The following is a 27,456-nucleotide window of genomic DNA, read 5'->3' on the forward strand; positions in this document are numbered from 1 at the left end:
TAAAATAATGTCAGAGAAAATAAGTCTTCGTCCGGGGTAGAGATACCTTTTCTTTATCCTCTGTAGCCATGTGAGAATCAATGAAACACCAGGTGCAATCAAATGGATTTTTATTTTGCTTCAGTGTTCCACATGAAAAGGTCCCACTGTTACAAACACCAGCACAGCTCACATTTAAAATTAAAATAAAAGGAGGTGAGGAGTGGGTTTACAGGGGTTAGTTTTGCTGTTTGTTTTACCAGCGATCTCTGCTCTCATCCCTGGTGTTCTGGATGCAAAGTCTGATCCCTGTGGAGTGCCCTCAAAGCTTTGGGCTGGTGCAGAAGCACCGCAGGCTCAGAGCTGGCACAGCTCCAGGGGGATCTGCAGAGGCTAATGCAGGGCTTCATTCCCAGCATTTCCAGCCAGTCTTATTTGGCCTCTTCATTGCAAAGGAGAGACTTGTAACTGCGGTTGGAAGAACAGAGGACCCAGGTTAGCAACCTTTTTCAGGGACAGTGCCCAAGAATCTTAGAAAAGCAATATCCTCAGAGTGTGGAGCCGACAGACAAACCGAGGACACTGAGCACTGAGAGGAGAAAATGGGGGAAGGGATAAAGAAACTATTGCCCAGAGGGAAATAGTGAGAAAGCTGATATTTGACCCTTGCAAGGGATATACTGAAGACTGAAACTGGGAAGAGGAAAATGTTTCTAAAGCTTTACATAAATGATGGTTTATGCTTTTGCCATTCATGGGCTGCTATGGAAAGAGCTCGAAATGTAGTGAGAAGTTAACATGGCTGAATCATAAGCTCTCTGGTCATTTTAAACAAGAAGGAAGTATATAAATTGTAAATACAAAGCCAAGAGGTAAGGAAGGCTCATACAAGCACTAATTTGGAAATGATGAGGGACATCCAGGTGGCAGGAAGTATTTCTGCAGCTACATAAGTATGAAGGAAAGAAGAGAGAAGGGAAAGCTGTGCAAAGGTAGTTCTGATAAAGCAAGTGGCTAAACAGGAATACAGGGTGTTATTGTTGCATAGAACCATAAAAAATACAAGACTTCAAATAGTTTACCCTGTCGAGTAATGTACCAGAGATGCAGCTAAATACCCTTAATGGAGCAATAACTGCAAACAAATTAGTATGATCTGGGAGAAGCCTTTGTTAAATCTAATAATCCCCTGCTTCTTTTCCCAGTCTCCTTTGTTCCTGATGTTTCTTGACTGCGTGTGGCAGCTGCTGGAGCAGTACCCAGCAGCCTTTGAGTTCTCCGAGGTGTACCTGACTCTGCTGCACGACAGCGCCCGCATCTCGCTCTTCGGCACCTTCCTCTTCAACTGCCCCCACCAGCGCGTGAAGGAGAGCACTGTGAGTGAGTGGGAGCTCTGCCACCTGCCCTGTGCCCCTCTGGAAGCAACAGCGCCCCAGCTCAGTTGCTCCTGTGTGCTTTGCAAAATGTCACACTCTGTTTGGGGACAACAGTCAGGTCCCCAGATGAAGATGATCAGAATGTCCTTTCAGGTGATCTTTGCAGAGACAGGAACTGTTCAAGAAGAAAGTCTATTGAATTTCGGTTTTGTTTTTTCCTAGGAAAGCATTGCTATTGTACATTATTGTTTGTATTCCTCAAGGAAGCAAATCTATATCTGGAACTGATAAAGCAGAATGACAGGCAATAAATAGAATTTCACGCTTCAGGCAAACTTTGAAATCTCTTGACGTAATTGTTTAAATAGTTGAAAAAGTTGGAAATACTGCATAAAGTTCAGATAGCAATGCACTGTGAAAACACTTAGAAGACTGAACACTTAATTTGTTTTTGAAAACTGAACAGAACCTTGTGTAGAAAACATTTGATGGCTGATAAAAGTGAAACATACTTATTTTGTTAAATATTTTCTTTTTAAAATTTTAGGTAGCCACCTTACAAAGAATTAGAGCATTGAGAGACTGTTAGTATATTCTCAAAATCACAGTTTGGGGATTAGGAGTAAGCAAACAGTATCACTAAAAAGTAACTGCCCAAATGAGAACAGGGCACAGCTGTTTTCTCCAGCTGTCTCACTGCTCTGTTGTGCTGCCTCTAAATGACATCCCTGCATGTTAACTTCTTGCAGGAATTCGCTATAAGCAAAAACATTCAGCTGGGTGGTGAGAAAGGCCTCAGGTTCCCTTGTGTTTGGGACTGGTCTCTTCAGTTCTCCAGCCGGGACCGCCTGGTGTTCCACAACCCGCTGTACGTGGGGAAGAGCGCGCCGTGTGTGCACAACGGGGCCATGAAATCCTTCAAACGCTCCAAGGTAACTGAGCTCTCTGGGCAGGGCGGGGCTAGGCTGGGCCTGTGCCCACCCACAGGGGCTCCTGCTGGGAGAGCTGCAGGTACAGCCTGTGTTACACCCGTGGTTTAACAGGAGGAGCCTCAATTTCCTTGGCTTCCCAGCCAAAAGAAATGATTTTCTGTAGAAGCAAAGATGTAAATTGTCGAGCCTCGTGTTCTGGGACATCTTCTGATGTGACTGAGCTCACTGCCAACATTTGCATAATCTCACCTATGGAAAAGTGATGGCATGCCACTTTCCCCCCCCAGAGTTGTCAGTATGTTCAGTAAATACTGACTGTAAGTCAATAATTTGTTGCTACAAAACATATTTATTTCTTTTGAAGGGTCCAAGCAGCCAGAGTTTGCCCTGTGAGCCCTGCAGTAGTGACTCACAAGCTCAGAAGTGTTTAAAGGTTGCAGCATTTCTCTGGATGATGCACTCTGGCAGCTCGGGGAAATCTGCTATTCAAATGAATGTAACACTGGAAAATTACCAGTATTTCTTTTCTGCAGAAAAACTACAGCTCCACACTGCGAGGTGCTCCCCCAGCATTAAAGAACGGGATCATTGGGGAGCAGGAGTTCCTTCCAAGGAGAAACTCTCTGATACTAAAACTGAAGCCAGACCTTTTCCAACCAGCAGAGAGCCCGAGCCACAGCAGGGAGCAGTTCTTCAGGGACTGGTTTGCAAAGCCTGTGGACCTGCACGGCCTGATCCTGCCCCACCTCTCTGCAACACAAATCAAACTGTGGAAACTGTGCTACTTCCGCTGGGTTCCCGAGGCCCAGATCAGCCACGGTGGCTCCGTCACCGCCTTCCACAGGGTGTCTGTGCTGGCGGATGAAGTGGACATGTTGAACCGGAACCTTCGGCACTACAAAAGCAACTCTTCCTTGCAAGGCCACTGCACAGAACTGGATCAAAGCAGGATGTACTTCAGAGCCAGTGGTTTCAATGACACCTCGGGTGCCCCAGACTTTCTCTCCTCCTCATTCCCCTTTTCTCCTGTAGGGAACCTCTGCAGACGGAGCATTTTGGGAACACCATTAAGCAAATTTTTAAGTGGTGCCAAAATCTGGCTGTCCACTGAGACGCTGGCAAATGAAGACTGAGGTGGTGTGATTTAAAGGTTTGGGGAGAATACAGCATATCATTTTGTCTTTTCTAAGTTAACACTGCTAAATGCAGCACTGAAAGCTGTAATAATTTTTATATACAAACCTTACGTAAGTTTTGCACAGATATTTAAAAGCAAGGCAAGTCATGCTTCAAATCGCACAATTTTGTCTTCAAGAGTTCTCGTCTGCTGGGGCTTCTGGTCCCTAACTCCCCCTGTCCTTTGGGGTTTGGCTCATTATATGCAACGGAGCGCTTCATTAGCTAATTGAGAGGCTTGGTGTGGTCATTAATGTGGGTTCTGCTTGAAATATCCTTTTTTCCCAGACAGTGACTGACATGACCCTTTGATAAAACAGCTTGGAAAGCCAAAGCAGTGCAGTGGACATGAAATGACAGCTGAAATCTGGGAACATACTATTTTGTCAGACAGCCTCTTCAGGAAGAATACGTTCATGCATAGATACAACACACTAATGTTCTGTGACTTATCACCCTACACATCTGCTAATGCAGTGTGTATCCATGAGAGGGATTGTTCCTTTTTCTTTCTCTCCACAAAATGTGTTCATGAACAATTAGTCAGATTTGTGCTCTTTGTCATGAGCTTGACTTCAGACTGTAGAAATCCAGGTCAGGACAATACACTGTTAACCTTAAAACATTTTACTGTAGATATGGTATTGTAGTAGCTTTAGAAGTGCCTTTAGTTGGGAGGACACAGTAGCAAGATTACTCTAATGCAACTGACAGCCCCCAACTTTTCACAATAGATTGTTGTGGCAAGTTCTTGTTGCATCTCCTGCCTCCCCCTCTCAATTTCTGGAAACAACAGGCGTCCAGATGAGATTCTCACTTTTTTATATAGGCATCTCAAATCCTCAGCATTATATCCCTGCCCAGATTCCCATCCCTGCCAACCATCTCATTTTTTTGTAGGATGAGTAGCTTTCAGCAGAACTCCCCCCTGAGCCAAGCTGGGCTCCAGAACGGAAGGCTCAGTCAGTGTCGGGAGCCCCACGAGGGGTGGTGGTGCTGCAGTCACTGTGGGCAGGGGCTGGAAGAGCAGGAAGTGGTGCCTTCTTTTTGCATTTGTGCACAGCCACATGGACAGTGCAGTGGACAAGCACTGCTTGAGGGATTTAAATCCAACAGCCTCCCTCTGCTTAATGCAGCAGCCTACTTGCTGTGCTAAAACCTTTTAAATGATACCTCTCCCTGGATGCTGTGCCAGAAAAGGACTCAAGTTTCCCAGGGAGAAAGGCAGGAGTGTAAAGAATATTGGGAGGGTGGAGGAATAGTGATGGTCATTGTCGGAGGTTGAGGCTTCTGTCATCTGCCTTCCCAGCAAGGCTGTATTTCACAGTAAACCATGTCTGTGTAAAACACAAATGCTGTTGAACTCACACTGAGCCCCTGCTCGCAAGTGAAAGCACCAAAGGCCTTACATGATTGACTAAAAGCTGTTCTCAGTTTTTGTGGGGAAAGAAGAAAGCTGCATGATGGTAATACACAGTGTAGCAGAGCTTAAAAAAGGTGGAGAGGGATAGGATTTGGAGACCTTTTTTTGTTTGTCCGACTGAACTGGTGTTCAGCACAGCCTGAGTCACAGAGCACAGGTGGGATGTCTGATGTCGCTCAAGGATTTGTTTCAGAGAACTTGCATCTAGAGTGGCCTCGCAGGTGCTTTGTGCTGGAAGAGCCCAGCACACACAGCACCGAGTGTCCCGGGCTGTTCCTGCGCTCCGGGGCTGTGCTGGCACTGCTGGGGCTGCAGAGGGATGGGCAGGGCCATGGCCAGGGTGAGCTGTGAGAGGGGTGGGCTCCTCTGGGAACTCCCAACCCCCTGTTTGTGCAAGCTCTGTGTGCACACACAGCCGTGTCTGCACGTGGGCACAGGGCTGATGGCAGACAAAGCCAGATCCTTCTGGTCAACTGTTTGTGAGGAAAAAACATGTATTCACCTCAACTGCCTAATTCTGCTGCAAGATGGGCTGAACATGTTACATGGTCCACAAACCAGTTGAGTTTATTTCCAAGCTTGCTGGAGCAGTCATCTCACTTGGTCAGTTCATTATTCAAACATTTGTATTAGTTTGCTTTTGTGATTTCCTTTTTCCCATTAGCTTACTGCTTTCCCTGGCCTGATACTTGACATAACAGACCTCAACCTGTGTGCTTAGTGTCTTTTGGTACCAATTTTTTTTCTTTTAAAATGACAGTTGACTATATATATTTTTTTGTCTTTAAAAGTATAACTTCTTTGGTTTAAAGGTACCAAAAATGTGTAAATAAATACCCCACAAAAGCAGCTGGTGGAATTAAAAAAAAAAGTTAAGGCTACTACCCTTTGGGGGAAAAAATGGGTACTATATTTAAACAGAATTGTCTTTTATAAGGAAATTACAGACATTTTTACATTTCAGTTCTAAGATGTGTACAGATGCTGCAGAGGGTCTTTGTATTTTATATATATAGCATGGGAGGGGGCTAAAAATAATATGCCTTTAAAATAAACAGAACCTGTTGAAATATGTATTTGCCAAACAGATTTAAAAAGACCTTTTATACCATTCAAAATGGGGAGTCAGGTAAGCAGAGGCTGAGAGGGGGCACCTCCTGCAGAGAGGAGGGGAAGGGATCCACCTTTCCCTGGACACGTGGACAAGGTTCTGCTTCTGGTGTCCATGGCCTTGCCTTCCAAGGAACCTGAGCAACTGCTGTGTCTGTGTGAGTGAGCGTGTGCCTGTGGGTGTTGGATCTTCCTCTTAAGTTACACATCTTAACACTTTTTAATTTACTTTTGGAAGACAGGTACTAGATGTTAATTTTGAAATATCCTCCACTGCACAGTTGCCTTATCAAGTCAGCAGGGACTGCTCTAATAACTTTCAAAAGCAATTTTGGGGTTTCAGTAGGTATCTTTAATGTCTGTGTACAGAATACTGACATGCAAGTGTGTATATATATATGTGTGTGTATATATATATACATACACATTTTCAAATTTTAATTTCTGTTCACCATTTAAAACAAGATACTGTTAATGCCATTTTGGTGTTGCAAGAATAGAAAAGCTACCAAGAAGCTCATCCTTTTTTGTCTGTTGGTAGAAAAGCTGGGTTATTCCAGCTGTTCCTGGCTGTGCCATGGCTTTGCACCACCCTGTAACCCCTGCAGGGAGCTCAGAAGCTGAGGGGCTTTAGTGACCCTCAGTTCCTGTGAGGTGGAGCTGACTGTGGTGGTACCTTCGCCCTCCCTTCACTGCTGGATCAGAGACGTGGCTTTCCTTCCAGAAATGCAGGGAGAAGGGGGAGGGGTGTCTGCCCAGGCCTGCAGTACCACTCTGATATAACTGCCTTGTATTCTTATGAAAATGTAGCAAGTTGGGCAAATGTTTTGGTTACTCTCAGAGGGAAAAACATTAAAACCAAAAAAATTCTAACATATATTTAAGCAAAGGATGAAATCTTAAATTTGCCTCTAACAAAGAGACAGAAATCTGTACCTCAAATTGCTGTAGGCATTAGGTTTCTAATGCTGTTGCTGTGATTGGTTTAGAGTTCACCATTTCAACTGAAACTAAAACCTTTGTGCCTGATAATGATTTACTGAGTAAAAAAAAGCAGTGGCAGGAAGATGATAAAATCCTGATGCTGAGTTGTGAATGTGAAGTAAATTAGAGTCAATAAAAGTTCATACCTTTCCACAGTGAACTTCAGGCAGTTTTCTTTCACTTCCTCTAACAATAAAATAGGGGGTGTGTGTTTGTTTTTGCCAAGAAAAGTAGGGACACTCTGCTGAAGAAAGATGATTAATAAAAATAATGTGCAAATTATCTTTATTCCTTGCTGTATTCTATTACAGAGTCTGCTGTTTGCATGGTAAGCAGAATTTCTAAAAGCAGTATGAGAATGAAGACTCCAGAGAAGAGATGTCGGCTGCGTGTTAAAATTGAGAGAAACCTGCAGGATTCTGGTGTCCTAAAAGGGAAATAATCTTTTTAATTCTATTCCAAGTGACTGACATATTTCTGAGTGAGCAAACACATCAATTCATGTGGGGTAAAACTGACTGTAATGAGTGACACGCTGCAAATGAGTGTGGTCACGTTGGCACTGACCAACTCCCATCTCTACCAGAAACATTTCCCTTTACACAGGTAATACAGATATTTACAGCAGAAGGGCCTGTTAAATAAATTGTCCTTTCATACAGAGCAGTGCATTAAAAGAGCATTGAAGTTTTATGCCTTGCTCTCTGCCATCACTGAGCACCTGTATTTTTTTACATTCAAGTGCAAAATTCAAACACATAGTACTAAGTGGGGGCAAGGAGAGAACCTGACACTCCTGTAAAGGTGCTGTGCTTGCCTTGCAAGGAAATTTGCACACTAGGATGAATTTGAGCTACACAGGCAACACAGAAACGACCAGGACTTGATGCCCCAGATTTTATATTGAACAGGATGTTCTCAGGAGGTACAAGTGTGATGGCAGCTGTTTTTCTTCACTGGGCAAACCCCCTGGATTACCTCTCATAGAATAAGTTATGAACTGTGGATGGAAGAGAAAGGCTCTGCTCTTCTGAACCCAAAGTGATGTGCAGTAAATCAGTCTTCTCAAAGTGCACCATAGTATGCTTTGTGCTAAAAAGGACACAGTAATGTTCCAAGGAGCCAGAATTTTAGAAGAAACTATTTTTAATAAGCAGCAGGCAGTGGTGTGTTACCCCCCTGGTCAAAGCTGTTTGTCAGCTGAGGCGTTGGCTCTTGCCCCCCACGGCCTGCACGTGACACACCTCCACGGCCGCTCCCAGGCGCTGCAGCTCGCTCAGCCACAGCATCTGCTTGGGCGACAGCCGGTCCTTGGGGCCCTTCACCTCCACCAGCTGCGAGCAAATGGCCATGGTTACTAGTGTGCCTGTGCAGGAACTGCAGCATCATTCCCACAGAATAAGTATTATTTTATGGCTGTTACATAGTAAATAGCCACCAAAACACAGAGGCCCTCGTGAATGAAGATCTCTCATACTCAAAAATCAAGCACCTGCAACCTCACCTGTTCCAGCTGAGACTGACACAACTTACTCAGGTGTTCCAGAGAACTAATTTCTGCTATTCAGCTCTCTTTTATAAAAACAAGTTGCTTCAGCAGGTGAGATGTCCAGTAGTCTCCTAGTACCTATTCCTCTACCATGCAAAACACCAACCATGACTGTTTACTCAGTTTTTGTGGCAGACCCTGACATAGTTCTCAGAGACTCAGTCAAGTTTTAAGTGGTGCCAGTCGAACTCCTTGCTACCCACAGTCAGTGGGTATGACTGATTGCTAACACTGCTTTACATTAATTTTAATCAAAGATCTATTCCACACCAACATAGCCAGTGTTCATTCCTGCTGATTCTGATTATGCCCATTAAAGTTACAGCACAGTGTGATGAAATAGCAGAGAACCACCCACTGCTAGCCGTGGCTGCTGGCAGCCCAGCAGCAGCTTTACCTGCACCACGACAGGAGGGCACAGTTTGGATGGGCTGACAGCTGACAGTTCCCAGCTGAGCACTGAGTATTTCCATGCCCTCCCAAGGTACCTTGAAGTGCTGGGTGTGTGTGCTCCACACGACCAGGTCAGGCAGACCTCCCCGGCAGTGACGCAGGTCTTTGGACAGTCGCCTGAAAACACCGCTCAGGAACATTCCTCCAAGGCAGGAGACAAGGCTCTGCAAGAGAGGCTTTGGTGGTTGGTTGGATTTGTCTTTAATTTCCTGTAGAGCCGTTTCCCGACCCTCATGAGACTAGTGTATGGCCCAGCTCAGCTTTTTGTTTAGTCTGGTGTAACAGGAAGCATAAGTAGATGTTTTCTACAGCAATTTCCTGCTATGTTCCCAACTGCTGTTGCAGGAAGAGTGACCATGTCAGAAAATTGTAACAGTACTTGAGCAAGGACTTCAGCCCAAGTCTCCCTATTCCCAACTCCTCCCTCCCACCACTCTCCCTCCCCCAGTGCCTCAGTACAACCTGTGACACACCATTGCCATGTGTGATCGAATGACAACCCTAATCAGAGGCCCCATGCTGGGCAACAGTTACTTACCTGGGCTTGCTGGAGGGAAATAAAACGTCCCCAGCTCACTAGTGCTGCTGCTTTTCCCTCCTGAGTGGTCCAGACGTCAGCAATCAACTTTGCCAGTGTCTCTGGGGAGGCTGAGTGCAGCTGCTGCAGTCTGGCCTCGATGACATCCCTCCTGCTCTCATAGAAGCTGTCAGTGTACAAATCCAGGGGGGACGTCTGTGTAAAAACGTAAATGCAGCTCTGAGGAGCTGCCAGCACAGATGGCAGAAAGACAATGCCCTACTTCATACTTTTCTTAACTACAAATTCACTCAAACACTGATCTAACTTGAACATGTCCACCAGATAAACATTTATTAAATTACATTTTTACACCCAGCTCTGAACATCCCAGTGTGTAAAGCCCTTGCAGCAGTTCAGGTTTGAACACTGCTGGAACAGGCAGTACCTGAGTGCTGGGCCAGCTTTTCAACAGCAAATGCAGAGTGCTTAGCAAATGGCACATTTCAGCCTTACACAACCTGCTGCCACAGATAATCCCACAAAAATACAGCCTGGTAATGACTGAATGAGGGGTGAGCTATCAGCTAGCTCATCCTTGTTTATGCCTGATGCTCATGATAGCTTTGCTCTGAATTAATAAGGAAAAACTAGTTTAAAAAATAAATTTGCAAGTGATCTGTAAATACTGGGTTTGTAATAAACACATAAACATACAAGTTTTGGGGGTTTAGCTTTTCATTTTTTTTTTAAGTATAATATGCATACAAGATTGTATGAAAGAACATCTGCTTTTAACACAACATTCATAGAGCTTCAGCAAGACCAGCAGATACTCCACAGAAGGAGCCACTGGTACGAATTCTATGGCACAGTTTTTGTAAGGCCTTTGGGGCAACAGCAGTGCCCTTCCTGCCTGTCTATGACCGTGGGGGGTTTCAGCTCAGCCACAAGGATTTCTACTCCTACCTCAGACTGCTCAAGAAACAAAAGAATAACCCATACATTTCACCTCTAAAATAAGAATTTTCTACTTAAGGTATCTCAAACTGATATAAAATATTAATTTCTTCCAGTACAAATAAATCCAGTTAAGGAAGAGAACAGCATTTTCTGGTCTCCCTCTTGGCCAGGAATTCAACTAGAAGCAATGAGTTAAGCTAGAAGAAAGAAGACAATTATCTAGCCTTTTTTCGTTCTGTAACATTTGAGATGGATTTTTAGGGTTTTCTTAGCAAATGGGATCAAGTTTTCTAATCACAGTATTGTTTTCTTGTTTGTTGCTTTGTCAAAAAGAAGGGATGGTACCAAAAGCATAAACATGGCGGGGTGGGGTGAGTGGGGGTGTTAACAAACCTAAGTTTAAAAATGTGACAACCATTAAAAGGCTACTAAAAAGAAACAGACTTTTCTTTTTTTTTCTTTTTTCTTTCTCTTTTTTTTTAATGGAATGTGTCATCTTCAAAGGAGATGAACGAGGCTGTGGTATAGCAGTGTTCCACTAACTATAATGGAAATTTTGCCCGGTGAGCTCAGCTGTAGGACACATGCATTTAACCAGATGAATCTCACCCTATCAGACTGTAAATCCAGACTGACATAGCAATTAGGTTACTGAGGACAACTTAGTAATAAACCCAATATAACAAATAATAAAATGAAGGAAAAACCAAGATCTGTCTGGAAATTCCCTCAGAATAAAATGCTAATCCAATCCCAAATAAGATTTTAATGTGGTTACTGAGTCTACAGCAATGGGTAAATACAGTAACTAAAGAAAGCCTTTCAAAGTTACCTGATAGGAATTTCTAAAAACATCGGGTATGTCATCCATGAAAATGATATCCCACATTAGAATCCCATACAGTGTAAGAAACGTTGAGCCTTCCCCATGAATACCTAAAGGGCAAAATTCAATAAAAATGGAAACATCAATTTCTACAGCAACCTGAGGAAGAATGAAACCACCCCAACCCAAAGCAGGACACCATGCTCAGGTTCCTGCCCAGCTGAAGTCAGCACATGTTCCCATTACAGAACACTGGAAATCCACTTTATTCCTGACCCCTCTGCCAGCACCTGCTGCTGCCTGGCCAGGGGCCTTCAGTCACAGCCCAGGGCTGGATCACTGCCCTTCCACAACAAGGCTTACTTGGACAATTTTTAAATACACAACTTTTGTAACATTAAAAAGCAACATCTTGACACCAAAAAGTTTATATGGATAGAAATGCTATATATTATACACATAGACATACATGTATGCATACACACACACATATGGAGCTGTACACACCCAAGTATGTATCCATATGTATACACACACGTGCTGGAAAAAGCACTCACCAGCTGAGCAATGCCCAGCCAGTGAACACACAATGAAAACCCAAATGTTTGGATATATAAAACTGGTTTTATTACATTTATATAAATATACATATATATACATAAATGTATCAGTATATTTGTGTGTGTATATGTGTATGTACACATATATGTGTGTATACATGTGTGTATATATGTAATATACCCCATTTTTATATAACTTTTTTTCTCAATATATAACATTTTTGAGGAATACTGGTTGAGCATTAGTCTGGTAGAGCTGACTGCTTTTCCATCATCTTTTTTTTTTTCATCCCTGTCACTTATTAAACACAGGGAGACACATATATATAAGAATATATATATATAAAACACACAGAGATACATATATATATATAAACATAAGAAAATTTTTCACTGTGAAGGTAACAAAGCACTGGTACAGGTTGCCAAGAGAGCCTGTGGAGTCACCATCCTTGGGGATACTCAGAAGCTGGCCATGGTCCAGGGCAGCTGGCTATTGAGCACAGGGTTGGACCAGGTGGCTCCCAGAGCTCCCACCAACCTCCACCTCAGGTCTTGAGGTATGTTCTGTTCTTAGCCTATTAGTACAATATATTATCTATGATATTATATTTAATGTTACATGTCATACCTTGAACAGACTAATACCCACTATAGCAGAAGGAATTCTACCTGAAAGTCAGTGTGGTTTCAGAGCCAACAGGAGCACCACAGACATGGTATTTGTTCTCAGACAACTGCAAGAGAAGTGCAGGGAACAGAACAAAGGTCTCTATGTAACCTTTGTCGACCTCACCAAGGCTTTTGATACTGTGAGCAGAAAAGGTCTGTGGCAGATTTTGGAATGTTTAGGTTGTCCCCCCACGTTCCTTAAAATGATCATCTCACTCCATGACGATCAGCATGGCCAAGTCAGGTATGGTAACACACTTTCTGAGCCCTTTTTAATTAAGATTGGTGTGAAACAAGGCTGCGTTCTCGCACCAACCCTTTTCACAGTCTTTTTCAGCAGGATGCTCCAAAGGGCCACAGCAGACCTTGATGATCAGGACGGGATCTACATTCGATACCGTACTGATGGAAGCCTATTCAATCTAAGGCGACTGAAGGCCCACACCAAGACCTTAAACCATCTTTTCCGGGAGCTGCTTTATGCTGATGATGCTGCCCTTGTTGCCCACACAGAAGCAGCTCCGCAGCGTTTAACATCCTGTTTGCAGATGCTGCTGAGCTCTTTGGGCTGGAAGTCAGCTTAAAGAAGACAGAGGTTCTCCATCAACCTGCACCTCAGGAAGTCCCCCATCATCCCCACATCACCATTGGCCAATCAGAGCTCAAATCAGTCCAACAGTTTAATTACCTAGGCAGCCTCATCTCCTTGGATGGTAAGACTGATGCAGAGATAGACAACAGATTAGCAAAGGCATAGAGAGCTTTTGGAAAACTCCACAAAAGAGTATGGTGTAATAAACACTTGAAGAAAAGCACCAAGATCAGTGTTTACAGAGCCATAGTGCTGTCTACTCTCTTGTATGGTTCCGAATCATGGGTCATCTACCGCCACCACCTGCGTCTCCTGGAACGCTTCCATCAACGCTGCCTCCGTACAATCCTAAACATCCACTGGTCAGATTATGTGACCAATACATCTGTTCTAGAACAAGCAGCAGTCACAGGCATTGAGGCCATGTTACTGAGAACACAGCTGTGCTGGGCAGGGCACGTCTCCAGGATGAAGGACCAACCACCTCCCTAAGATCCTGCTCTATGGTGAACTTGCCACTGGCTGCCACATGAGAGGAGCCCCGAAGAGAAGATACAAGGACTCCCTGAAACAACATCTCAGCCTTGGCCATATTGATCACCATAACTGGTCTACTCTGGCCTCCAATCGGGAGGCCTGGAGACACACCATCTATAACACTGCAGATGCCTTTGAGAACACACGCAGGATCACTCTCGAGGAAAAAAGGCAACGCAGAAAGAACCGTGTCTTGCAGAATACACCATCTAAGGAGTCTTTCTGTTGTGCCTTTTGCAATCAGATATGTCTGTCTCGTATTGGCCTCATAAGCCACCAACGTGCCTGTAGCAAATGTGGATAGAGCCTTCCCAAATCTTCGTTCGCGAAGCTCAGCCATGAATGACATGTCATACCTATAGATCACAGGATATCTGTGCTGTCTGTACTATATAATATATAGTGTCTGTGTATTATACATGTATGACACATCACACAGATGAGAGAGGAGACCATGTGTGCTCTGGGCTGTGTTTAGTGCTGGACTGGGAATTCTGGTTCCTCAGGCCCAGCCCTAAATCACACATGGCCATTGTGTGCTCAAAACTGCTGAGCCATGAAGATCGATGGTGAGAGGGTGGGAGTGAGGAACTGAGAGGGGATTTCAGCACAGTTCTTCTAAATTCTAAATACTGTCACCTTCTAATTTACTCTTTTCTGATACAGCCACTTTTCCTGCAATGGTATTCTGGAACATATCAATAATATAAAACTATATTAAAATATCTATTTTATATAAAGATACAAATTTTATCTTAAAAAATAACCTTCTCTGTCTGTTTGCATATTGCTTCTTTTCCTGTAAAACAGATCTATATATTCTTACTTGTCCATGGCTTTTCACAGCTCCTAAGTTGTAAAAATATAGGAACAACTACTAATAGAGCCTTCAAAAAAATTGCCAAGCGTCTTGCTAGTAGTATATACTGTTTTTATCTTCATCTAGTAGCAAAAATCAGTTTTCCTTGGTGACATTCCCTTAAATGACAATGCTAACATTTTACCCTTAAGAAATAAAATAGCTGTTCACGGGTAAGAAAGGCAAAGTAAGCAATTTTATATGAAGATAAAGAAGAAATACAAATTTCAAAAACACCTTTGGTACATGCAGGCAGCAAATAATTAAAGGCCAAGAAGCAGGTCAGTTTGAAAATACATGTTAGAGCATTTTGGTAAGGAAATGATGTATTAGAGGCATTTGGGAAAGAAACAGAATCAGACTAAAACCAGTCTAATGAAATCAGCTAAAACTGGTCTATTAACTAAACTGATTAGGAAATAGGTTCTTTACTCCCACAGTTATTTTACTGTAAAATGCCCAAATAAATGGTACTGTTACCCTGATCAAAACCATTCCTCCTGTAATGAGTTAATGCCAGCTCCTCAACTGAGCACATGACTGTGGATACACTGCAGCCTTCGCCTCCTTCTTCATCACCAACATCCTCCATGAGAAATACGGATTTTCCCATTCCCGTCTGAGGACACATCTTTCCATTGATTGTAACCTGAACATAATAAAACATCTGGTTACTTTCCAGTATCACATTTAAAAAGCTTTAGCCTAAGTATTTGGATCTTGCCTAAAACACATATTCCTCCTTTTTAGTTTTCTTAAAATCAGAACTAGACTTGTTTCCAAAAATCAACTGAATAAAATTTACCCTGCCATACTTTGTGAAATCATTCAGTTTAGCTTTCATAAAATGGCAAATTTTTCAGAAAAAAAAAATGTCTAGCAAAAATCCTGGGCAGGTGGCAAGTAGCCTCTCTATATGCAGGACCAGGAGGAAAGAATACAGAAGGCTGAGGAGACTGATTCTGGACTGACACAAAGAAGGGCTGTAGGGAGAGATGTGGTGAGGAGAGAGAACAAGTGAGGCTCTGCTCTGACTTTGACCAGACAGAATTATCTTCATGATGGTATGGAAAAGAAAGAGTTAAAAAAATCCATTCCAATATGATGCAGGTGCACCCCACTGAATATCTGCACAATACATATTTAGAGTGCATACCTTCCAAAGGTTACTAAAAGAACACTGGCATTTTTTAGCCACTAATCTAATGCGACAACATGCTAAGGAAGCTAGTATTACTTTTTCTTGCACACAAAATGCTTGGCTTGCAGACACCAGACACAATGCACTGATCTGCTCAGGAAGGCTCCAAGCACATACTGTTACATTAGTGGAGTTTACAGCTGATCAGGCTCATAACACATATAAAGCAATTCGAATTTAACCAGTGTACGGTTGACTAACTTCAGCTATGAAGCTGACCAACATAGAAGTATTTGCTTATGAGAGGCTTTTGTTTTAGGAACACATTTGTATTCATTTTCCTGCAGCACAAGTAAGTCAGAGGCTGGTGCGCAGCACATAACAAGACTCTCCCAGGTTATCTTCTCTTGTCAAGAGTAAAAAAGACCTCATGAGTTGTTATTTCCCAGACACCAGCAGCACCCTTACTCACATGTGGCACATCCTGCACAGTGATGACTGGCAGCTCCTGGAGCAGGCCCCTGACCTGCCTGCAGCTCGGCGAGTCTCTGATGCGCAGGGCCCGCAGGTAGAGGGACAGACGGTGCCCAGTGCGGACACAGGGGTCTGCCAGCCCCTTCCTAATGCAGCCCACGGCCTGGCAAAGAGCAAAGGAACCAGCAGGAACTCAGAAAGACCCATGGACATCTGTCTGCTCAAGAACAATCCATTTAAGGAGCACAAAAATGTAAATGCAAAAACCAGCATACCAGGTCAACCAAGGATGAGGTACACTCAATATTCATTTTCTTAGGAGGAACTGATTGCCTTGACCTTGGCATTCCCACCAATACCTACACTGTTAGGAGATCCTATTCCACTGTTCTTTTCATAAGATGTGTTTTTTAAAACATGTTTTCAGACAACAAGTGCAGCGTTTCCAGCTTTACAGCAGATACCTTCATAGTGTTTTTCAGGTGCTGATGTAGATTGAGAGCCAGACGGTCCCACCATCTCCCTCTGCTGTCAGCACAGTACACATCTTGAGCCAGGAGGGTCTGCAGCTCCTGCACGGCCTCCTGAGCAATGGCACGGGATGCTCATTAATTGAGTTACAAAGCCAAGGGCAAGTTAGCTTGTCACCTTCCCTTCTAATTAATGGATACTATAAAACTTTGTCTCTGCACAATTCAAACCTGCTTTTTACTCCACTGCCCAATATACTCAAGTGCATAGATGTATCTTAAAACCTCTAGAATAGAGATATTTTTATGTAAACTTAAAGGTTAACTGCCAAAATTTTAATATTTTTACCCTTTCTGTATTCCTTATTGTATATGAAAAATATCCGAGCATTACTAGTTGCCTTTTTGCAGAAGCAAAGTCTTTTTCAGAATAATCTGATTTGCTTTAACATATAAGTCAGAGACCTTTAGGGATGTAATCTCCCAAGGTGAAGAGGCAGAGATTTCAGAAGACTTCTCTTCTAAGATTTTTCTTACTTAAAAACAATAACCAAATCTAGTGAAGCACAGGTATCTTTAAATAATGAAATAAGCATATCTCAGCAATATGGTGTATTACAGATGGTAAATCTACAAAGCATAAGCAGAAATCAAAACAATTTAAAACTTTCTAAAGCAGCACAAAAAAGGGCTCTTTTCCTTTAAAAGTGACCTGTTACTAGAACTGTAGCAATCTGTGGCAAACATTGTCACTATTTTCCGGCCACATCAGAAAAGTAAATTGATGTACAATGCTCCATTAAACACAGATTCCTATTTACCACTTTACCTTATACATGTGAAGCCTCTGCAAAATTTCAACACCGTGAGAAAGGATTCTTGTATACACCCAGCCCACTGTGAAACGTCGCAGATACTCCGGTAAAACTCTGTGATAGCTAAAAAGTAAGAGCAGCTCAGATCATTTAAATATGGCAATTTGAATTCTTAAAGTTATACCTAAAGCATTTACAAAAATTAAATGCCTTATATATCCAATTGAACTGAAATGAACATCCCAGCTGCCAAGTCAAGAACCCAAAGGTAAAGCAATAGTTCAGCTTAGGGAGCAAGCTGCCCTTGCACAGTACATTTTAGATTCCACAGCAGTTGAATTTTTAGTTAATCAGTTTTACATAAGATGCAAAACAGTAACTTATCACATCATGTGTTGTTACTGCCAATCATTCTCATAGAAGTTTACCTCTGGAAACATAGCTGAACAAAAGAAAAAGTCTAGAACAGGAATTTCCTGCCATAAAAAGACTAACATCTTTTTAGTAGGCAACTCTATATTTCAAGACAAAGTCTTTTGAATGTCTTATTAAAATAGATTTTTCCACTGCCTTCAGTGTGAAATGGAACAGACTTCCAAATGACCCTCTGTGAAGGGTTACACTGTTTTAAATCAGTTGCCATGGAATTGAATATAATGCCAAACATAAAGCTTTAACTTCTGGTGTATCATTAAGCCGGAAAACAAAATAATTAAAAGAAAAACTGATGAAGAATGCTTCCAAATCAACACATTTTATTTCAGTTCTCAGATATTCAGTAACATTCCCCTGAATGACCCCACTTGGAAGTCTAAAGACATGAATAACCCAGCATGCGTTCCCATAATGTTTGCAACATCCTTTTGTTCACAGTGAATTTTACATTCTGTTTATTGCCATTTATCTGAAAGCCATAAAAACAAACCATGACAAGGGAAAAATAAGGCTCTTGTTCTCCTGCATTGCACATAAAACAGAAATGTTTTAATGCTTTATCAATGCCTAGCAATCAATTCCCAAGGTTTTATAATTTTCATATTATCACTTAAAAGTTAAACAATCAATCAGGAAGATCAAAGCTTTCAAGAATATTAAAGCCTCTAAATTTATCAGGCGTAGTCTATACACCTCTCTCAAAAGTTAAAGTACCAAAAGTAAGATAATACATTTAATAGTTTCCTGTGAATGCTAGACTAGTTTCCAGTTCACTACCTTAAAGAGGGGTGATTTTTCAGTTCGCTCCAGGTTTGTTTAGCATACAAATATAGATTATGAGCTTCTTCCCAGTGCCCATTTACCATTGCAGTGGCTATATCATATGACAGATGAGCAGCAGTTGCATATCTGAGGGAAAAAACCACAATAACTTTCTTAGGCTGAAAAAGCATCTATAGTTAGAAGAAATCAATTCCTTCCCTTCCAGTCTCCGAAGACATTGAATCATGCAGCCATCTTTTATCCTTAATCTCATAGGATTAGCAGAGTTTAAACTAGCAGGGCACATTATGTTTAAACTTACAGACTATAGAACATATTTTTTGTTTAGCTCAGAGTCCACTTCTAATAATCAGCACAGCAAATGAAGAAACAGCTTTCATCAGCAGACGATCCTGAAGCAAACAAATTCGCTATTTGGGATCCAAAGCCAAGCCACTGTGAATTACGAGTCCTACCTGGATACAAAAACGCACTTAAAATCATTACAAAAGCACACTTCTATATATTTACATCTGAAGTTCCCCATGACGAATTCTTACTTGCCTACACCAGTGCTGCAGGAAAGCTTTTCTAAAAAGAAACAGATGTGCAAGCAACCAAAGCTCTCCCCACCTGATGAGATCGTCTCTGTCCTGGAAGACCTGGGTGCTCCTGCTCACGGTGTAGGTGGGGAACACGGCCCGGCCCATGCTGGCCAGGAGCACCGTGCAGAGCTGGCCCTGCCCAGCACTCCCGGCCTCCTCCTCCTCCACCGCCTCCGGCAGCGAGAACAGCAGCAGGACCCGGGAGAACACGGCCCGAGGGCCTTTACACACCCTCACACATTTTCCAGCCAAGTCCTTCACCCTGGAGGGACAAATAAAATTAGTACAACAAATGATTTTTACTGTCACTTGTAAAAACTGAATTATACTGAATGAAGTAAAAGAAAATATTTTTTTCAAGCCTATAATGCATAAAATTGATTTTCCTTGAAAGAAGTAGAGATACTATATAGTACATGGAACCTCTAGTGAAAATCCTACCAAATGCATTCGCTAATAAAAAGTTTAAGGGTCAAACTTCCATCTGAACAGAATCAGAACTAACTGCCCTTTGGGTGCAGTCACTCCTGCTGCTGTGCCAGCCAGTACCATAAATCAACAAGTCAAGGTTTGCTGTTAGAGAATGTTTACAGGCCCTAATTTGAGATCTATTGTTTTAGGGAATCTCCATTAGCCTATTTTCAACCAGCCTTTTCATACAAGCCCAAACTTTGTTGCTTGTCCACTGGACAGCACAGATTTAAAACCAGATTTTCTGTGATCTCCTGGGATAATCAGCATTTCAGCTGTCATCTACAGCAAAGGGTAAAGCTGGGGTGGCTGAGCAAGTAACTATCAGCCTCTGTTCTTGAAGTAGGGAGTAAGACAGCACCAAGTACTTTTTTGGAATGTAACTAATTTTCCCAGGCTCCTTTCTATTCTTCTAGCCTTTCTCTAAGACACTATTTTGAAAACAATTTTGTTTCTGTTAGAGATATTTATATAAATTGTGCATCATGCATTGTCATATAGTTCAATGTCTAGTATCAAAGAGGAAAAATGAAATCTAAGGATTTCATACTGAAGTTGTCTATGCTTGGATTAGAATGAGAAAACAACCACAAAATAAGGAAAGAAGACCTTAATGATTCACGGCATAATAATTCTTCATGGAGGAATGATTTTCAAGTTCTTTTTCCAATACTAGGCCCCTTTTAATACAAGGAATTTTATGGAAAATCATGTGGTAGATTTTGGGGGGGAGGAGGAATATTTGTCCAATAAACATAGCTATGCAAAACTTGATAAAATTTTATATCCCTCTCATTTGAAAAGGAATGCCACAGGAAATACAAATTATGTTAGTACAGCAAATGCAGTACATGCTGACTTCTGCCAGCTTTCTATCCAAGCCAAATTTTATACAGAAAGGATTCCACAATCACCGAGTTCAGACCCTAATCACTCCTATTAGGGCAGCACAGCATCTTAAACCTGAACCTGGACCCCAGGAGACCTGGAAGTCAAGGGTACACCCAGCTGTGACAGTCACAGTGGAAACATCACAGGACAGAAAGAACACTTTGTCAGGTAAACATACTTTTCCCTTTAAAATATTGCCAGAAGGAGTCTCTATGCTAAAGTACTCAGTCAATCCCAGAAAAGAGACTATTGGTCTCCTCCAGTTCTACCAAAAGAGCTCACAGAGCAAACGAACATCAGATGGTTGTTTTAATAGGCAGTGGCCTTTCCCATACCTTCCTGGATGTTTTTCTGCACTGACTCTGCTTTATAGAATTCAGAAATGTTTCTCTGTGTAGCCAAGTAACTTTGCAGACAGATAATCATGCCCACAGCTGCAAGCACAACATAATTTTAAAAAAAGTCTAGTATTTAACCTTCCATTTGACTTGCTGGGAATCAAAATGTAATGCTTCCTTTTTTACTAATAAATTTACTAAATACATTTCTCTCTTGAAAAGGCATCTAGATTCCAGTCTAGTTGCAGTGCAAAATTTAACTATAAACATTTACCTTTTTAAGATCACTGTCCCAACACCAGCCTGACTCCTGCTGAATACTGAACGCTGTTTTGCCAACCTCAGAAAATCATCCACAAGTTGCTGTTTCTGACCATTTGGGTTTGGCAAGTGAAAGATCTTTGCCAATGCTTTTAGTTCAGGGGCTGAAAGCAAATCCAAACCTTCACACAGGTCTTCCAGTTCGGATTCTACAAGCAAAATGACCTGATACATTCATTGTGTGTTATACATGTACACTCAAGCAATAGGTCATAGTACATTCATATAACCCGGTACTAATCTAATGACTTAAATTCCTGAAAAATGTACTGTCAGTGTTATCTGGTTCACCCCGAAATTCTTCTGCACTTTCTTCCCAACCTCTTCACAGGTCCAGGTGGAAGGTATGGAAGAATCAGAAGAAAACACCCTTTACAACTTCAAAATAGAAGCAAAAAAAAATTCTGCTGAGTTACAAAAAAACGCTATTCAGAAATGCTGTCTTCCCTATTACCCAATTTGCATTATTTTTATTATTCACAACATAACTCATTTACCTGAAATCTTAATTCTGGTCCTCTAGTACTCTTCCCAAGGCACAGACAAACCTGTAGTGCACTGAACTCTAACATGACCCAACTGCAGATTCTATATGCAGTATTTTTAAGATTTATCAGCGCTGGTCTTACCTGTTTGCAGAAATCTGGCTTCAGCCAGTTCTTTAATCATTGGTGACAAATCCACACTTATCTCTCCATACTCTATTTTGTTCACCTTTAACCAGTTCAGCTTGCGTTGAAAAAGTCTCACATATAACTTCTGCCCACCAACTGCAAATTGGAGTTAAAGCAGGGAAGGATAAAATGAAGAGTAAATTCTAAACACAGCACTATGCAAAATCACTACCTTAACCAGAAAAATTACTTTGATGCAGGTATCCTCTAAAACACATTTTACATCTCGTCACGTTCTACAAGCAGACTTGGTAAAATACCAGAACTTACCTTATCAAGTAATTAATAAACTCATTAGAATATTTAAGTTTTGTAGGTACAAAAGTATTACAATGTATTTTGCAGGTATTGTACACTGCTAAAATGCATTTTGACATGTTTATCCTTTAAGAAATAATTTGTTTTATAGGAAAACACAACTTCATTTTTCAACTCTGCATATTGTGATATTAAATAGGTCTTTTTGCTTTCCTTAACAGTCATTCAATAACCAAATATTTTGTGCTAGGGAACAAAAGAAGTCTGACAGAATAATTTCATAATCACAGAATACCTCTCTGTCTAGCAGTCTTCAGACTCTTATTTTTTCAAAGATAAGCCTAATTTTACTAATGTATCTACTGAAAACAACAGAAAAAACTCCTGCTATTCATTTTATTTTTATCAGGGAAGTGTTCTCTTAAAGTACCCTTTAAAAAGACTTTTTACATACATGCTGAAATTCAACAAAACAGCTTATTAAATTTTAGCTGAAAATAGTGCAGCTATTGTTACTACATTCAACAACCTTTTGAATACTTAATTCAACCCTCATTAACTTCTGAATTTTTATCCCTGTCTGCTGCTTAACTGAAACTGATATTTAATAAAAACAGACACTGAAACACTACCAGACCCAGAGATATCCAAGAAACGGCAGATAACCTCAACGTGTTTATTTAACAATTCTCCTTTCCTTAAAAGACTTTTTCAGCCTTTTTTTAATGGAATTTTTCCATGATCAATTCACTGGGAGAACTATATTTAGACATATGAGCCTGGCATTTTCTCTCTGGGATTAGAACTCCTTTGAAGTCGGTTCCCATTTTTTACAACTCTGGAGAAAGGAAAAAGGTTAACACATGAACATTCTTTCCCCAGCCCTTGGAGCTGACCAAACGAGGGCTGCAATCCAGCAAGGGCATGTGAGGACTGCTTCCTCTCTGAAGGATTTGAATGACAAATAGAAGAATAGAAAGATATTGTGCAAGTAATTAATTGCTTCCTAAGCACCCTGTTCTGAAGTGCATTCACTACCTTTGGAGGTTCGGGAGATTTTTTTCTTTTGTGGTTCTTAAGAAAGTTTCAAGTATATCAATTAAATAAAAAATTTGCTCTAAGTTGAAATATTATCAGCAAAAAGATGCAGAAGATCTTAGAAAAGTTCACCCTCTATGATTCATCAAAATACAACAGAAAACAATTGTTTTCTGTACCTCAGTTCCACTGGTAACTATAAATTGATGTTTTTCAGATACAATATTTCTACTGTATGAAAGTTGAAAGGAGGATTTCACTGAGTGTATTAGGTTAGTGTCACTAGAACTGTGAACTTGCATTTAAATTCTTGCAGCTGTACCTTGTAGCAAAATTAAACATAGAGAATACAAAAATCATGTTTTTAATGTTACACCTAATTTCAGACAGAACTCATCTTAAGCACAAAGGCTGACATTGCACTGCAGGTTACTTATTACGGATACACCTCTGCTTTTCCCTACTTTCACCTACTGTTTCTGGCACTTAAAAAACTGGCAGTGCTCTACATTTCGTAATAAGTTCACAAACTTTCATAATAATCTTCATGACTTCAGTGAGTTAGAGATCTTTCACTGAAGAATGGTAGACATTTCAGCAGAAAATAATGAAATACTAGAAAATACCTATATTGAAGCAACTCCATAGTACTAGGCACATGTGTTGGGTTTTTTGTGTTATGATAACTGAAAGACAACACCTGCTTGGTTAGAAACTTCTAACGTGGGACAGATAACACATCTACCTGAACTTTTAAAGTATTCTGTCTGGTATTTCTTCATGGAAAAGATTTCTTCATCTGTCAATTGTCCAGAATTTGTTATCTATTGAGTTAAAGCAGTTCTCATAGCTCAATCCTTGTGTTTTTCCTACCCTGCAAAGAAAGACTGTTTTATCTGTGCCCCTGGCATTCAATGCATACATGGATTTACCAGCACCACTCTGCAGTAATTCTTTCTGTATTCCAAACTCCTGCAAGAAGGGAATTCTGAAATCACACTACTGAAAGAGAAACAAGTACTTCCTTTATTTAAGAGAACAAGCTCCTGTTACTGATCAGTGTTGTACCCATCCAGAGAAGGGAGTGTGGAAATGAGGAACCTGTATCCTGAGCCTCTTTTAGTATTTGTCCAGGTAACCAAAGCCTGCATACACGACTGACCTAACTGTTTATGCCTAGATCTTTGGATGCAAAGGATGTGCATCTACTGCTTGCCTCGGAGAGCCAATAATAAGTTTTGTTGCTCCTGTTCCCGCCTTTATATATTCCCCTTTTAATTATCACAACATAAACAAGGCATTATCAAGCCCCAAGATGTCACTATTGTGACATGCTCATGGCCTGGAGTGCACCCACAGGCTCTGCAGCCACACCCCAGCCCCCACAGGTTTGGCTGCTTGTGTCCAAGGCCAGCTCAGATCTGTGCAACTGTGTAAGCTGAGCTCAGGTGCTGGGCGGGCTGAGTGAGGCTTTGTCAGGGCCCCCCTCCATTCTCTCAGGAGCTGTACCTAAGCCCAGACTGGTGGCCTGCACTCCTGCCTGAGCTCTGCTGTGGCATGTCAGTGTCCAGCCAGACACCTCACTGACTTGGCTTCACCCCAGTGTCACTATAGTATTGCCCGCAGACCTTCCTTACAAGTCTTCACTTTTTATCAACACCTTCCATTTAAACAACAGTAGGAGAGTTTACTTACAAGAAGCCACTGATGGATACGTCTCCTGAGAAAAAGGAGCTTCTTCCCCTTAAGGAACTCATCCAGTTAAATTGCCCACGTTATAGCACTCCTCACATAAAACTATGCAACAGTAATGTGGAGATGTATTTTTAAAGAAAGGTACCTGATAATTTGTAGAACTTGGTTATGATGTTCATATCTTGCTCATCAAATAGTCTGACATCATCTTCATTCTCTAAGACTGCTTGAAGCACTAGTAAAAAATTCTGGAGGTAGTATGGGTGACCAGGAGAGCTGGGCACAGAGTGAACCTTATCTATTTTGTCTAAAACGACCCCAGTGGAATTCTGAAATTCTTCTTTTCCCGTAGTTTCTAACATAGTATAATTCATCTCATCCTTAAAGTCTTCAAGAACTTCCACAGGAAGTATCTGCGCATCACCCTCGCTACAGCAATTTTGTGTATCACAGTTCACTTCTGTCTTGGAAGAAGGAATAACCTGGGTGTGAGGCTGAGTCTTGACTTCCAAATTACTGGCCAGCTCTGGTGAAGTATAAATGGCTAGAGGTGTTTCAAATTTATCAGGACTAAGTGTCACACCTTCAGACCTGCTTTCTGGTTTGGTCCTCTTTGTACCACTTGGGAATTCTTTGTCATTGTTATCAGCTGGTAGAGATACCTGAACTATATCCACAAGGTCTTCTCGATTACATAGGTTTCTTTCTTTTTGAAATTCAGGTTTCCTCTTTGAAAAATTTTTTTCCTGGTGCTCTCTCTGTGCAAGCTCCTTTTCTTTCTGAGAACTATGCCCAGCATAAATATCATCATCATCATCATCCTGTGCTGCAGCATTTCTACACAGACTGTGAACAGCAGGAGGTGAAGAGTCAATCTCTTTATACACAACCTGTTTTCCTCCCTGGGCACAACGTCTTCTGGACAGTTTCGATGACAAGCTTCCCAAAGAGACTATTTTGACTGTTTGGGCCTGTGATTCATTGTTAACACTAATGACTGAGCTATTATTGCTAAAATAAGGACTAATCTGTTGTGCTGCACTACCTTCTGTTTTCAGTGAACTGCTTTTGGAGGGACTTGTTTCTAGGTTTAAGATGTTTTTTGAAAAGTATGAGCTGGAATTATTGGTTACATTTGCAGCTGGGGGGCTCTTATTCTTCAGAGGGCCCAGCATAGCACCAATGGCACCAATCTCACCACAGTTTCTCTGACATGTTTCATCCATGTGCTCATTTATTCCATACCTTGGCACCAATTGCCCACACACGGGACAGCTAATTTTGGCAGGGGGAACATTGTTAAAAAAGGAAGTAATAGAGGAGGATGCTGAAGGTATAGATGGCGTTCCTTTTTTCTTCTTACTTTTACTCAGTGACAAACTTATTTGGGATCTTTTGATTCCTGAAGACCTAGCTTCTGCCATTACAAAACTTCACAGCATTTACACAGCACAGGAAACTCCATTCGAGCCATATTTCCTTATTCTGTAATACTTAGAAGGCTTTTCTCGGCTTTGCCTTTTCCATCTGTAATCCTCTGATGTGTCTTCAAGAAAAAAAAAAAGATACTGAATGAATGACCTTGTAAGGTACCAAGCCAAGGTTCAACCAAGATGAACAGCAGAGAAGAAAACATTAAAGCCTACAAGTGAAGAAGTCAAGCAGTTCTTAACTGTTACAGTGTTATTGTCCTTTAGCCTGCCTTACCCGGCACACCAAAATCGCCATGCTGAACGCTGCAGCTGGCCTTCAACAGTTTAATACATGGAAATCAATCTCAACTTTTCATTTACATCATCAAGTGAACCTGACATTTAAATAGTCCTCTAATTTTCACAAAATCCCAGAACAGTCAGGGTTGGGCCCAGGATGGGCCCTCTGGAGATCCCCCAGTCCCACCCCCTGCCCGGGCAGGGTCACCTGGAGCAGGTACACAGGGACACATCCAGGTGGGTTTGAAAGTCTCCAGAGAGGAGACTCCACGGCCTCCCCGGGCAGCTGTTCAGGGCTCTGCCACCCTCAGTGTAAAGAAGTTCTCCCTCCCGTTGAGGTGGAATTCCTTGTGTTTATGGCCATTGCTCCCCATCCTGTCGCAGGGCACATTCCGTCATTACCTCGTTTGCTGTGCAGACAGACTATTTTCGGTGCCAAACACCCGCCTTTCCAGCGCACCGCCCCCCGGCTGCTGCGGCTGCCCCAGGCCGGGCCGGGCTCTCCGAGGCTGCCGAGCACAGGCGCTGCGAGGGCTCCGGCCGCTCCGCGCGTGTTCCTACCGGGACGGCGGCGCCTCGGGTCCCGCCCCCATTCCCGGTGCTGCGCCCCGGGCTCCCGCCCCCATTCCCGGTGCTGTGCCCGGCCGTGCCCGCCCCTCGCCGGCCCGGCGTCCCCGCCGCTCCCCGCGCCGGGAGCACCCAACCGCGCCCTGTCCCGCAGCCCGCCCGGCCCTCCCCGCCCACCGGCGCCGCAGCCGTGCGTCCCTCCCGGGGCCGTGCGGGGCCTTACGGGGCCGTGTGGGCAGGGCCGCGAGGGGCAGGGCCGTGCGAGCCGTGTATGCGGGGCC

At 42.2% G+C, this 27,456-nt stretch overlaps 2 protein-coding genes across 11 annotated transcripts in view; one reads left to right on the top strand and one right to left on the bottom strand.

The window, feature by feature from the left end:
• MTMR10 (myotubularin related protein 10) overlaps positions 1 to 7,140 on the top strand; it is a 35,992-nt gene extending 28,852 nt beyond the window's left edge. For all 5 annotated transcript variants that reach the window (XM_027657843.1, XM_027657842.1, XM_027657844.1 and 2 more), the window contains 3 exons: positions 1,185 to 1,355; positions 2,105 to 2,287; positions 2,821 to 7,140. In XM_027657843.1, the coding sequence (XP_027513644.1) occupies positions 1,185 to 1,355; positions 2,105 to 2,287; positions 2,821 to 3,420 (954 nt within the window). In that variant the 3' untranslated portion in view covers positions 3,421 to 7,140. The remainder of the gene's footprint in view (positions 1 to 1,184; positions 1,356 to 2,104; positions 2,288 to 2,820) is intronic.
• FAN1 (FANCD2 and FANCI associated nuclease 1) lies at positions 75 to 27,436 on the bottom strand. Of its 6 annotated transcripts, none has more exons than XM_027657840.1 (15): positions 27,353 to 27,436; positions 25,042 to 26,442; positions 21,861 to 22,001; positions 21,185 to 21,380; positions 19,239 to 19,472; positions 18,621 to 18,752; positions 17,423 to 17,531; positions 16,588 to 16,707; positions 16,122 to 16,286; positions 14,989 to 15,157; positions 11,295 to 11,398; positions 9,521 to 9,715; positions 9,018 to 9,146; positions 8,170 to 8,314; positions 75 to 432 (listed from the first exon to the last, which is right to left on the bottom strand). In XM_027657840.1, exons 2-14 carry the CDS (start codon positions 26,318 to 26,320, stop codon positions 8,177 to 8,179), a joined length of 3,111 nt encoding a protein of 1,036 aa, XP_027513641.1. In that variant the 5' UTR covers positions 26,321 to 26,442; positions 27,353 to 27,436; the 3' UTR covers positions 75 to 432; positions 8,170 to 8,176. The 6 variants fall into 6 exon arrangements, 5 of the variants coding, with proteins under 5 accessions (XP_027513641.1, XP_027513640.1, XP_027513637.1 ...); XM_027657839.1 differs by lacking the exon at positions 75 to 432 and adding an exon at positions 7,239 to 8,074 and having other exon boundaries at positions 8,172 to 8,314; XM_027657836.1 differs by lacking the exon at positions 75 to 432 and having other exon boundaries at positions 8,109 to 8,314.
• Between the last annotated feature and the right edge of the window lie 20 nt (positions 27,437 to 27,456).

This window comes from Corapipo altera, unplaced genomic scaffold (assembly GCF_003945725.1).
Source record: "Corapipo altera isolate COAL_440 unplaced genomic scaffold, ASM394572v1 308, whole genome shotgun sequence".
Classification (NCBI taxonomy): Eukaryota; Metazoa; Chordata; class Aves; order Passeriformes; family Pipridae; genus Corapipo; species Corapipo altera.